General features: G+C 43.5%; 1 protein-coding gene across 2 annotated transcripts in view; it reads right to left on the bottom strand.

The window, feature by feature from the left end:
- The window catches only part of SLC1A2 (solute carrier family 1 member 2), a 76,266-nt gene that overhangs the window by 27,996 nt on the left and 34,181 nt on the right, over positions 1–14,089 (bottom strand). For both annotated transcript variants that reach the window (XM_085883390.1, XM_085883391.1), the window contains exons 5-7: positions 12,171–12,348; positions 8,703–8,829; positions 1,775–2,008 (exon numbers count right to left, since the gene is read on the bottom strand). In XM_085883390.1, the coding sequence (XP_085739516.1) occupies positions 1,775–2,008; positions 8,703–8,829; positions 12,171–12,348 (539 nt within the window). The remainder of the gene's footprint in view (positions 1–1,774; positions 2,009–8,702; positions 8,830–12,170; positions 12,349–14,089) is intronic.

The raw sequence follows: 14,089 nt of genomic DNA, 5'->3' as shown, positions 1-14,089 counted from the left end.
TTGGACAAAATATTATGGCATTTTACATCATCTCAACCACACAAATTTACCGCTTGCAAACCCGGCCCTTGTCATTTGTTTCTCCAGACTGTGTGGGGAGAGGTGTTCTATGAACTCTTTAGTTTCCGTTGGAACAAGAGGAGGAATAATGAGTGGCAGAAGCAACCAAAAAAAAAACTGTTTTGGAAGGAAGGAGATTTGCAAACATGAATGAGGGGGTGCAGATATATATATATATATATATATATATATATATATATATATATATATATATATATATATATATATATATATATATATATATATATATATCAGACATGTGTATATGTAGGAAAATTACACACCCAGACTGGGAACCAAACCAAGGTCCTCTGGGGGATGGTGGATTGCATCAGTGCTCTGCCATCTGAGCTATTCACTATTCAGGTGACCCACCAACTGAATATGCAATCTCCCACATGTAGAGATGCTGTCTAGCCTGGGTTTGAATCTTAGCTCGAGACTGTCATCCTGATGTTTCACAAGCAGGGTGAGGTGTTAATGTGTGTGCCATTCCTCTGATGGATATTAAACTGGGGTTCCCAACTGCCAGCATTAGTTGGTGTACAGTAAAGGTCCCAAGGTGTCCTTCACAAAGAGGAGGCGAGCTATCGCCTGCAAACTGAACAACTATTTCAAATTCCTCCGCTCGCCAACAGGGGACATTGCATCAGCAGCACAGCTGTGCCCCCAGCAATTGATGCTACCTATAGCCACGTTCTTCATAAAAAGGAAGAAGAAATTGTTGCTGTAGAGGTCGAAGACCAGAGGATGATGAAACAGATGTCTCTGCCTCCCATCTTCGTTCTGAGTTTCTGGAGATTCAATTGGAAATGTTTGCCAAATATAAAGTGATATCGCATAAGGGAGCACATGTAGATTTTATGGATTTTGATTGAAGTAGAGTCAAATGATATTCACTACAAGTGCTACACACTAGAAGTGACAACTCCAACCATAGCATTAGGTATTCTTGAAGTGATTATATTCACATTGATGCTAATGCTCGACATAACAATGTATATTAATTTCTGGATGTGTGCGTCAGTCATTGATTGTTTTCTCCATAATTTGGGTTTCAGAAGGTGGAACAGAGTCCTTCGTTTCGTTAAGTATCCATCTTTGTTTTGGTGAAGAATCGTGATTCATGGACGAAGTTGTGAAGTTTTCTTGTTCTCAGAGTTTTCTTCCGAAGCCTCTTTTCAGGATCGTCACGGAGTCCCGGACAACCTCCAACTGTAGTTAGTTTGTCGTAATGTTCCCAGGAATGATTTGTGGAATGGATCTTTGTGAGGTTCTTCTTCATCATTCCCGATGCTCCAATTTTCACTGGTTCAATTTTGGCGTTCTTCAGCTTCCTGGATCTTTTCACTTCATTCTTGAGGTATTGCTATTTAGTCATTTTCTTGATTTCTGCATTATTTCGACTAAAATCACTGGGTATTGAAACCTCAATTAGCAATGCCTTCTTTTCCTTTATGTATCTCAGTAATATGTCCAGTCGCAGTGCTTTGTTTTCTATGTTCACGCCGGATGGGATCATCAGGTCGTACGTGAGCATTATGCCCGAGTTTTCAATGATTGCTTTTGGTTCGTGTTTCCATTACTTTTGTGGAACTGGGATATTGAAGTGTGTGTGTGTGTGTGTGTGTGTGTGTGTGTGTGTGTGTGTGTGTGTGTGTGTGTGTGTGTGTGTGTTGCATCTGCTATTTACTGGCCGTCTTAGTTTCCTTACCTTGATGCAGTACCAAGGGCTGTGACCCAAGCCTGGAAGATTCCCAAAAAGAAGACGTAGGGGTTTTTCCGGGTAAAGGCAAAGTAGAGCAGGGGAAGGAATATTGCACCATGGATGATCAAGCCAATGATGACAGTGATCATGTACAGTCCCAGCTGCTGAGCAACAATCTCTAAGTTCTGGATTCCAGCAATTTTACCGCAGATGAGTGAAGCAATGCCCACTGGAGAATACCTGCAAACAAACAACAATTTTCACATGACATGATGCTGTCTTAATTAGTTTACTTCAAATAAGGATATCCTGTTCAAATAAGTGACTTCTATCAACACAATCTCAGCGTTAATACATTTCATTATCGAACAATCATTATTTCAAGTAAAGACCGATCAAAACCTTAGTTGTAAATTTCGAACTTTACAAAGAGGGCATAATAATAAATACTCCATCATTTTGTCATGTTGCGTCCTGATCCGTTCAGTGTACTGGTACGAGCTTTTCCACGAGCTTCGACTATGTATCCAAAAAAATTAAAAAATAAGCAAAATAAACAAAAATAAGCAAAACATTGAAATCCTGGATGATCTGCTTAGTTAAAAGTGTTAATACCTCCAGACATGACATCAGCAAGGATGAGTGAGCGTGCTGATGAGTACGGCATCGTAAAGCAATAGAGCAATGCTTGGGGATGACTTTTGAGTTGTTCCTCGTGTACAGGACTGCTCAAATAAGGATGACCTCGCTGGCTTTTGTTGACTGTTGCCAAGTATGCAATCACTGTATCCTTTATCCATTTCATTGTGACTTTTAAAGTTAACCGAACGATTTTATGAGAATAATAATCAGGAGTAGCCGAAGAGTAAAATCACATAACAGCAAAATGTGTCATCATGAAAACATGATAACCAGCCAGGAAAATAAAAATACAAAAACAGCATAACATGCATGAAAATCCCAATTTCAGAACATTACCTCCCCCCAACAACTTAGTGTCTCAACAAAGGAGCATCAAGTCACAGGAAAATCGAGTGCCCATTGTGACACCCAGCTCAGGTCCTGCTGCCCATTGTGGCACCACCAACAGCTCGCCACCTGCAGAATTTGTGATTGCAGCAGGCTTCTCAGTTTCACCTGTCCTCCTCCAAGGCCAAACAACTCCAGCTTCTCATACTCCATCCACAGGTGCTTGTTTTAAAGGTGAAAGTGACAATCTATCTTGGACAGGAAATCAATACCTAACGCACGTGGATTGCTAACCTCCACCACTCATTCCTCAATTACAATTTCAAACTCATTTGTTTCAAATTCTAAGAAAACAAATCCACCGGCACTGGCATGACCACACCAGTGGTCAGATACAACACATGTTCTTTTGATGGAGTCATCTGATTCAATCCCTCTCCACTTTTCTTCACAATCGCCAGACCTCACTAGCCCATGTATCCACTAATTGCTTCACACGAAACAACTTGTGCCTTTCAAGCAACACTCAAATTTCCGACACCACTATGTTCCTCCCAATTATTTGGTGTCACTGAAAGAGGAGCCTTTATGGTTTTCCCAACAAGATAGTAGCCCAAAGATCTGACCTCACTCGGTGAAATCGGATGTTTTAATTTTTTTTGTATACCTTGTCGAGACTCGTATGAGAGCAAACACACAATGCACAGTAAGGGGGCATGGGACAAGAGGGGCGGGAGTGGGAGGGACAAAACAGTGGGGAACAGACACATTAGGAGATCTATGGAAGGGAGAGGGATGGGACGGGGAACATGGGGAAGAGAAGATGGACATTACAGGGACTTTCAGGAAGGAAAGCAGGGGAATTGAAGGAAGTGGGCTTGGGTGTATTATCGGGGGTAGAAAAGATCGAGGATTTGGATGGGGGATGATAAGAGGTGGTGGTGAACAGCTGTTTTGAAAGCCTGGAGGGAAGAATGGAAAAGAATAGAGTGAAGGAGTTTATTCCAAAGGTGGGAAAAAAGAGGAATGAAAGAGTGAAGGTGAGCAGTGATTCGTGATTTTGGTAGTTTTACCAGAAGGGGGTTGTTGGCGGACCTTGAGGGCAAGTGGTGGGAATGTGGAAATGTGGTGGGGACAAATCGCAGAGAGAGCAGGTGGGAGCGAGGCTGGAGAGGAGACGGTAGAAGACAGAAAGACCACCGACCAACCTGCAGCGATTGAGTGAGAGGCCCAAAGACTCAGCTTCATTGCGGGAGATGCCGATGATCCTAAATGCCCTGATTTCGACAGCATGAAGCTGAGAAAGGTGGGAGGCAGGAGCACCAGCCCAGAGAGGAGAGCAGTACTCCATCAGGCTGTGGACAAAAGCTTTGTAAGTGGTCAGGAGCTCAAGAGGGCCGAGGAAGGACTTTGCAGGATGGAGGATTCTCTGTCGGCGACTGGCTTTGGAGGCGAGGTTGGAAATGTAACTTTCCCAGGAAAGGTCATGGCAGATAGTGAGACCCAGAAGCTTGAAAGAAAAGACTTCTTCCAGAGGATTGTTGAGAAAGTGGATGGGGGGGGGGGGGTTATAAACGGTCCTTTCAAAGAGACATAGTGAGAGTGTGAGATTTGTCTGGATTGAAAGATTTTATCCAGATCTGCAGTGAGCGAAGAAGCTGCTGCTTGCCGGTCTGAGGGATGACAGATGGTATGGCAGAGGGTGGAGTCATCAGCAAAGAAATATAGAGGATTTTCCAGAGAGTCGGAGAGATCAGTGATGAAAACCAGAAAAAGAAAAGGGCCCAGAACACTACCTTGAGGAACTCCAGCCTGGACAGGAAGAGGGGATGAAAGAACTCCATTTAGGGCCACATGGTGACTGCGACAGGAGAGGAAGTCTGCGAGCAAGGAGTGGAGATGGCCTTGGATACCATGGGAAGAGAGTTTGGTGAGCAGGGCAGGGTGCCAGACTGTGTCAAAAGCACGTGATATGTCCAGGGATACGGCTCGGATTTCCTGTCTGGCATTGAGTACCTCCATACATTGTTGGGAGAGCAGAAGCAGCATATCCAGGGTAGAGTGACCTGGTCTGAAACCAAATTGATGATCGGAAATCAAGCCATTGGAGAAGAGGAAGGATTTCATGTCTGAAGTGATGATGGATTCCATAACCTTGCTGATGATTGGGAGAAGGCTGATTCGTCTGTAGCTGCAGGGATCTGTTTTTGCACCGTTTTTGTGCAGGGCAGTGATGTTTTCAGATTTCCAAGCAGATGGCAGATGACCTTGGGCAAATGAGAGGGTGAATAGAACAGAGAGAGGGTGAGCAAGAGCAGAAGAGCAGGCTTTGAGGACACGTGGGCTGATGCCGTCTGGACCGGTTGCAGAATCTGAGTCGAGGTTTGACAGCAAGCTCTCCACCTTGTCAGGAGAAAAGGAAACAGAGTCCACGGACAGTTGGGTGCGACTGGGTAAGGTGGGCAGAGAAAGTGATGGGTTTTGGACACAAGATTTCGATGCAAACACTGAGTTTAGGCATTCAGCCTTTTCACGTGCGGTATCAGCAGTGCGGCCATTTGAGGGAAGGGAGGGAATGGAGGGGGAACAAACACCAGAAACAGATTTGATTAAACGCCACCAGGATTTTGAGGAGGGAGAGAGGTTTGAGAGTTCAGACTTGAGATGAGAAAGATGTTGTTTTCTGGCTCTCCTGAGGGTAGATACACACTTGTTCCAAGCTTTGTGGAAGGAACTGAGATTGCCCTCAGTTGGGTTTGCTTTCCATGAGGCAAAGGCAAGTTGTTTCAGGACAACTGCCTCACCACAAGCTTCAGTAAACCAAGGGCGGGAGGAAGGGTAGGACAACTAAACATGAGAGGGGATAAATCTGTGCATGAGGGAGAGCAAGTTTCTTTGAAAGAATTCCCAGGATGAGTTAATGTTTGAGAAAGTAGTGATAGGAGACCAGTCTGTAAGTTTGATGGCTGCTTGGAGACCCTTCCAGTCGGCTTGAGTGAAATGCCAGACTCGACAGCGGTGAAGTGGTTCTCTGATTACAGCCAGAGAGATGTCCACTTTGACAAGGACATGGTCAGAAAAACCGAATGGAGCGGAAAAAGAGCAGCAGATATTGTCAGGGAAATTTGTCAAAATCAGATCCAGAAGAGATGGAGTACCATTGCTTGAGATCTGGGTCGGGAAGTTGACCGATTGAGTCAGTCCCATTGAGTCGCAGAAAGCTTTTGCTGAGGTGCCATGACAGGTGAGAGAGGTACCCACACCTATCCAACTGGCATGATGACAATTGAAGTCACCACATAAGAGGAAGAGAGAGTTTGGATGAGAAGATAGAAGATGGTCCATGTTTTCGGATAGTGAGGTGTAGATGGAGTCATCGCTGTTAGGTGGACGGTACAGTACACATATAAACATGAGGTGGGAGTGGAGGGCAAGCCGTAGCCAGCGGTATTCCTGGGGGTGTGGGGGAGTGAGAGCAGTGCATGGAGAGTGAGGAATAGAGTCTTTGATGAAAAGAGCAACCCGTCCACCAGGACGAGGCTCAGGTCTGTCATACGGGAGGAGGGAGTAACCGGGGAGAGATACTTGGGAGTCAGACAGGTCTTAGGAGAGGAAAGTTTCTGTTAGGCAGATTATGTCTGGTTTGTCAGTGGTAGCCTGTATGGAAAGATCTGAAAGGTTTGAGCGAAGGCCCCAGATATTTGAGGTCCACACTTTCAATGAAGAGGTAGGGGAGGAGGCTTTGGGTGCAGGGGGTGGGGGAGGGGAGAGGGAAGGCCAGGGGACGAGGGGGGGAGGTAAGGAGGGTTGTTGAAAGAGTGTGGGGGATTGCAGAATAGCTAGGGGCGGGGCCAAATGAGGAGGAGAAAAGGCTCTGTGGTGCTGGGGAGAGAGGGGGACAAGAGAGGGGGAAGAATGCAGTTGAGGATTTGAGGAGGTGGAGTGAAGAGATGGAGGTGAGAGGGCAGTGGAGGGAGGCAGCTTTGTGGATGGGAGGGGGGGGGGAAACTTTGAGAAGGATGAGTGAGAGGGATGGAAGGGGGGGGAAAGGTGAGGGGGGAATTTTTGAGAGAGGTGAGAGGGAGGCTTGGAGGGAGAAGAGTGGGATGGTTGCTTTGAGAGTGAGAGTGAGGGGTGAGGGGGTGAGTTGGCACTGAAGTTGTAAAAAAGAATGGTTGATAGAAAGCGAACATTCATAGCAAACTGGGGTTTTTAAAAGTTTTTGGTCAGAGATGCGATTTAACACAATTCTTGATGGATGCAATAACGGCGAATTCAGAGAATGGAGAGAAGAAACGCTGTAACAGTTGGATTTTTTAGGCAAGGAATGAAGGAGAGGTCGAAATGAGAGCAGTCTGTTAAAATAGCAGAAGAGTAGCGCATTATGAAACAGTAAAGAGTACCACATGTGTGAGAGAGGAAGATGATGCATTATAAGATCTTTTTTGATATTATTATTCATGTTTGAGAGAGTTTTCAACAGATTAGGTCATGGAAGTGTTGTAGAAAAAACATCGAGGAAGAAGAGGAGGAAGATAAGAGGAGGAAGATAAGAGGAAGAAGAAGAAGAAGAAGCACAATCGGGAGAAGGTTAGCGTATTGTTGTTGTTGTTGTGTTTTTTTTTTTTGAGATAAGAAATAGAGAGATTAGTTGGGAGAATGGGGGACGTTAGGAAAGTAGGGAGGATAGAAATTGAAGGTAATGGGGAGAAGAAAAAAAGAAGAAAAAAAAAACGATCGAACACCGAGGGGAACCGGTAGGCCTCAAGCCTAGGCCAAGGCCTAGGCCTCAAACACCCTGTAAGAACGTCGACAAAAAACACAAAATAGCACGATTTTTGAAACAAAACCGAACTCGGAACACACAGTAACATGGAGGTGAGAAAATTAAACAGTTAAAATGGGACAAATAACGACCGGAAACTTAACTTTGAGAAAGTCAGCAGATAGCCCCAAAGGAGACCTCTCGTCGCTCCAAACCCGGAACCGGAAGTCAAGATGGGGACTAATAAAATACCAATTCGCTGCATGAAAACCACACACATCATTGAAGTGGGGGAATTATTGGACGATATCATACTGTTGTCCTTTGATTGAGTGGACTTCACACTTTTCCTGAATACCAGTTGTCTTCATGGATATTACAATTTTCAATGGGCTGGCAGGATGGCCTAAACCTTGAGGTATGCCCACTTACCTCTAAGCTGTCTTGCCCAGGTTTGAATCTCAGCCAAGCTATAAACTGTCATCTCATCTTGGTGTTTCAAAGGTAGTGTGATTCATCAATGTGTGTGCCGTCCCTTGGATGGTGTTAAACAAAGTCCCATCTTCCTGCATTAGTTAGTGGACATTAAAGATATCACGGTGTCCGACGCGAAGAGTAGGAGAGCTTTTGCCAGCACCATGAAACAATTCCTAATCCATGCCTTGACCTACCGAGGCCATTACATCAGTGGTATAGCCACACCCTCAGCCAATGATGTTACCCCACAGTCTTGTGGTGCATATAGAAGAAGAAACATACTGTTTGTGTGTTTGTTTGACTTTTATGCACTCTTGAACCACCGGATGGAATGAGTCAAAAACTGGTAGTTGTACTCATGAGGCAGACAGATGTGTTTTAGGGAGTAAAAAAAATAAAAATAAAAATCTTCCTGGCATTCAGGTTTGGGGGGAGAACCCAAGTTCTCTCTGTATAAATGTGCATCATATAGCAAGCACTACCTGGTGGAAGCCAGTATTATGTCATAATATATTATACCTTGGACATCATAGAAATGGGGGAATTAATCCATTCTTTGCCAGGATATTTAATATGTATTATTGTGAAGGCATTGCAAGGGCATAAACGTACGTACGTACGTACGCACGCACGCACGCACGCACGCACGCACGCACGCACACACACACACACACACACACACACACACACACACACACACACACACACACACACAATCCTCACCACATGATCATGATGACCAGTTTCATGATGATCTCATTGAGGATGTTGAAAAAGTCAACCATTGGCTTGGCTTGCTCGCCCATCTTGCTCATCACAATCCCAAATGCAATGAAAAAGACAATCAATCCTGAAACGAAATAACAAAAAGATAAAAATTCTCGAAGGGAAATGAAAACTACTCATCAGAGACTATGTAATGCATAATACGGGGCCCAGTAGGATAGCCAAGAAGAATGCACACTTACCTCCAACATATCTAGGCTGGGTTTGAATATTGGCTTCGAATCTCAGACCAGTTTTGTCAGCAATGTCTCATCAGCTTTGTGTACGTACACTGTATAACTTTAGAACTTCCTGTCAGGTTTATACTTTAGATTGAATCCCACTTGTGGACCTTATTCTTCCTCCACACTGTGTCTACTAAATCGAGTAGTAGGTAGCCTTGTGTTGGCTTAATGGTTAAGTTGGCTGGCTTAAGATTTTAAAGTCTGGGTTTGAGCCCGTCATGCAGTTACATAACACCAGGTGGGTTGACTCAGCTTGTCATCTTTCTGTGGTCGGCAAAATGAGTACCAGCTTAGATTTTGCTCATTCTGGTTCTGCTCTGCTCAGAAACAGAAACCAGGTTCTGCTCAGAAACAAGGAGCACTGCATCAGTGACACAGCCACACTCCCAGTAATTATGGAACCAGCAACCACAGACTGCATACAAAATAATAATAATAATAATATAATAATATTAATAATAAGAGTCATAGTAGGTCAGAAGTTTTCATCACAGCATGCTGTGATCTTCATCATCTCAGGAAGAATGCCAGAGCACTCCCAAATCTTTCCGTAATTCAACTTCCCAAATTACATCTCTGAGCTCCTTCATACTCTTTCAGGTAGGATTGTAATAAATATTGAACCCCAGGCCTTCCAATGCTTCCCTCCAGTCTATTATGCAGCAAAGGCTTTGACGGTGAAAATTGCATGAACATCCTCTCCTCTTTCTGTCTTGGACAGGATCAGGTGTTGGTCTGGATCAAGTGTTGGCCAGCTGTGAATACGACCACCTCATCTCCTCAGTAGTCACATTTGCAAACCACTTTCCTTCTTACAGAGCAGGTACTGTCACATGAAATCTATCCAGTTTTCTTACTAGCAAGAGTATTTGACAGTCTTCTGTCTGATCCACTTCAGTGCCTTGCTGGGTGGTCTCAACAGGGTCGTCTTCATCTACGATCGACGTTGCATTCCAGGAACCCATGGAGCATACTGGAAAACTTTGCTTTATTATCTGTGTAACTGGTTCTGCTCAGAACCTTGCAAATTCTCCATGGGTGAGCAGTCAAGGGCTTGGTCAAGTGGTGTCTTTATGCAGCACCCATAATGGTTCTTGCCCGAATGCCATAGCCCCATTGCCCACTCAGTACTAAGTACCCTATTACACACAGCCAACACTGTGGGGAGAGATTGGACTTATGGAAAGAACATACACGCACGCACGCACACACAGAAACTGAAATTGTCTCTTGCAGAACAGCTAAAACCAACAATCATACTATACACTTCCCGGCCTGTAGCCACTTTTACTCACAGTGCTGCCTTTCTCGCCATGCCCTTGGCTTGGCTCCTATTGCCTATGCCCTCATGATTGAACTGTGCTATCCTTCCCACGTGGTCCCCACTCTACCCAAAGATTTGGCCCGTGGGCAAATTTCTTGGTTTCTTGTCTCTAAGTCTGTTTTTGCATGGTGTATATGGGGTGAAGGCTGTGGTGGTGAAATTTCCGTCATATTTGTGTAAGTAGAAAATATATCCATAACCACTGCCCCCCCCCCCCAACATACACACCCCACACACCCCCATAACATGTGAGGAAGGATTTAAGAGAAGCACAAAAGCAAAAACAGAAGAGAACTAGAAGGGCACTTGGTAGAGTGCATACCTCCACCATGCAATGCCTGATCCAGTGGAACATAATGGGTCCAATAATTTTTTGAAACACCATGCTTTGCAGTATATCGTTTTGGCCCCATCTCTCAATGGTGAAGAATCACCTTGTATATTAAAAAATTCGTAAATCCGAATCTAGATTTGGATCTTCACCAAAATCGTCCAACACACACCGAACTCGTCCAACAAGTTTCGTCCGAATCCATCCACAACTTTTTGAGATATCATGATATATATACAGTATGTATATATAGTTTTTGGCCCCATCTCATAATTTTAGAAATTTTGCCTACATTGGCCTTTTGACCTTAAAAACAATTGGTCGTTAAATTAATTGACCTGATATGCAAATCTTGTTCAAATTTCAAGTCAATCGGAGGAAAATTGAGGATTTAAAAAATTCCACCCAAGTTGTTGACCTTTAGCCTATGTTGACCTTTTGGCATACGCTGAAGTAAAAAATAATTGGTGGTTGTATTCAGTGAGCCGATATGAAAATCCTGTTAAAATTTCAAATCAATTGGATGAAAATGTACAATTTTAGAAATTTTGACTTGTGTTTACCTCAAAAATAAGCCTGGTGTTGGCTTAGTGGTTAGGGTAGCGGTTTGGGATCCCAGGGTCCTGAGTTCAAGCTCCGTTGGCTGCAGAATTAACACCAGGGGGGTGACTCAGCCTGTCATCCTTCCGAGGTTGGCGAAATGAGTACCAGTGTACTGGTCCCGGTGTATGCCCCGGTTAGAATAGGTGTACCATATCCCTGTGTGTCATAAGAAGCGACCAGGGTTGGCGTCAGGAAGGGCATCCGGCCATAAGACATTGCTTCAAGAAAAAGCCCAATCCCTGCACAGCAGGGAAAAATGGCTGTAAAATCGGTCATTTATATGCCTCAAAAATAATAGGTCGTTGAACTCAGTGACTTGATATGCAAATGCTCTTCAAATTTCAAGTTAATCGGATCAAAATTGAGGATTTTGAAATTTGGCCATGTTGACCTTTTGGTCTATGTTGACCTCAAAACTAATAGGTGGTTGAATTCAGTGACCTGATGTGCAAATGCTCTTCAAATTTCAAGTCAATCGGATGAAAATTGAGGATTTTAGAAATATGAAAAAGTTGTCGACCTTTGGCCTATCCTATAATGATCTTTTGCCCTTTTGACCTCAACAATAAATAGGGTTCTGTTGGACCACCAACTCCACCATCTGGTGAAGTTTCGTGAAGATCGGTTGAAAATTGTGACCTGTAGGCGATTAAAGGTGAGCGGACAGACAAACAAACTGAAGCGATCAACATACTTGTCAATAAAGTTTTTTGCCAATTAAAATAAACAGACAGACAGACAGACAGACAGACAGACAGACAGACAGACAGAGGTGAAAACGACCTCCTTCCACCTTCGGTGACGGAGGTAACGAGAAAGATTGACAGCATGAAAGCAATGATGCACACTTAGATGCAAAAGACTCAAATAACATGCTCATCTCAGAGGACCCATCAACCCACAGGAGAACCACAGGACCTCACCTAACACATTTATGCCGTTTTTGAATTCCAAAGTTTTTATAATGAGTTTTTCTGCTTTGTCATCATCTATACTCATGTTGAAGAGAGCTGTGGTGGCAGTCACCACACTAATGGATGTTGCGTTCTCAATGGTGTGGTCTTTAACGTCGATGTCTTCTTCGGTGATTACTGTTTGTATCTAAAAGAAGAAAAAACAAATAGAACAGTCACATTATGAAGCAGGCAGCCAATCCACATGGGATATCTGATTAAATGATTGTGTTTGTTGTTTACCAATCAGGGGAGGTGGTACATAAAAATTACAATAATAATGGGTGAATTGGTTTAATGTACAGTTGTAAAATCATATTATTCCCAGATGTAAGGCCTGAGATAAATATAGGATGGTCCTCCTAAAAGTTCTGCCCCATAATCTGTAACTTTTGTAGGAAAAGGTCTTGGTGATCCCAAAATTACATGGATACCAACTCATTAATTAGATCTGCCCAGTAAATATCGGGTTTATCACATGATTTTTTTTTGTTCAGGAATAAAGTATTGACATCTACCATCACACCCCTCATCATGAACCATCCAAAATAAAAGCCCACCTGGCTGTCCAAAGGATGGCCGGCTTTCTGAGCAGTGTTGCAACCACTTTGCACAAAACAGCTGACTGAGTAACTGATATCAATCTCGATGGCCGACTGAGTAACTGATATCAATCTCGATGACCTACTGAGTAACTGATATCACTCTCGATGACCTACTGAGTAACTGATATCAATCTCGATGACCTCCTGAATAACTGATATCAATCTCGATGGCTGACTGAGTAACTGATATCAATCTCGATGGCCGACTGAGTAACTGATATCAATCTCGATGACGTACTGAGTAACTGATATCAATCTCGATGACCGACTGAGTAACTGATATCAATCTCGATGACCTACTGAGTAACTGATATCAATCTCGATGGCCGACTGAGTAACTGATATCAATCTCGATGACCTAATGAGTAATTGATATCAATCTCGATGACCTACCGAGTAACTCATATCAATCTCGATGACCTACCGAGTCACTCATATCAATCTCGATGACCTACCGAGTACATGATATCAATCTCGATGGCCTACTGAGTAACTGATATTAATCTCGATGGCCTACTGAGTAACTGATATCAATCTCGATGGCCGACTGAGTAACTGATATCAATCTCGATGGCCGACTGAGTAACTGATATCAATCTCGATGGCCTACTGAGTAACTGATATCAATCTCGATGACCTACTGAATAACTGATATCAATCTCGATGACCGACTGAGTAACTGATATCAATCTCAATGACCTACTGAGTAACTGATATCAATCTCGATGACCTACTGAGTCACCGATATCAATCTCGATGGCCGACTGAGTAACTGATATCAATCTCGATGACCGACTGAGTAACTGATATCAAACTCGAGGACCGACTGAGTAACTGATATCAAACTCGATGACCGACTGAGTAACTGATATCAGTCTTGATGACCTACTGAGTACCTGATATCAATCTCGATGACCTACTGAATAACTGATATCAATCTTGATGGCCGACTGAAAACCTGATATCAATCTCGATGGCCTACTGAGTAACTGATATCAATCTCGATGACCTACTCAGTAACTGATATCAATCTCGATAACCTACTGAGTAACTGATATCAATCTCGATAACCTACTGAGTAACTGATATCAATCTCGATGACCTCCTGAATAACTGATATCAATCTCGATGGCTGACTGAGTAACTGATATCAATCTCGATGGCCGACTGAGTAACTGATATCAATCTTGATGGCAGACTGAGTAACTGATATCAATCTCGATGGTCTACTGAGTAACTGATATTAATGTTGATGACCTACTGAGTACCTGATATCAATCTCGA

This window comes from Eptatretus burgeri, chromosome 5 (assembly GCF_056783735.1).
Source record: "Eptatretus burgeri isolate ZD-2024b chromosome 5, Ebu_testis_v1, whole genome shotgun sequence".
Classification (NCBI taxonomy): Eukaryota; Metazoa; Chordata; class Myxini; order Myxiniformes; family Myxinidae; genus Eptatretus; species Eptatretus burgeri.
The sequence above is the reverse complement of the archived record's forward strand: the minus strand, read 5'-3'. Positions and strand labels throughout refer to the sequence as shown.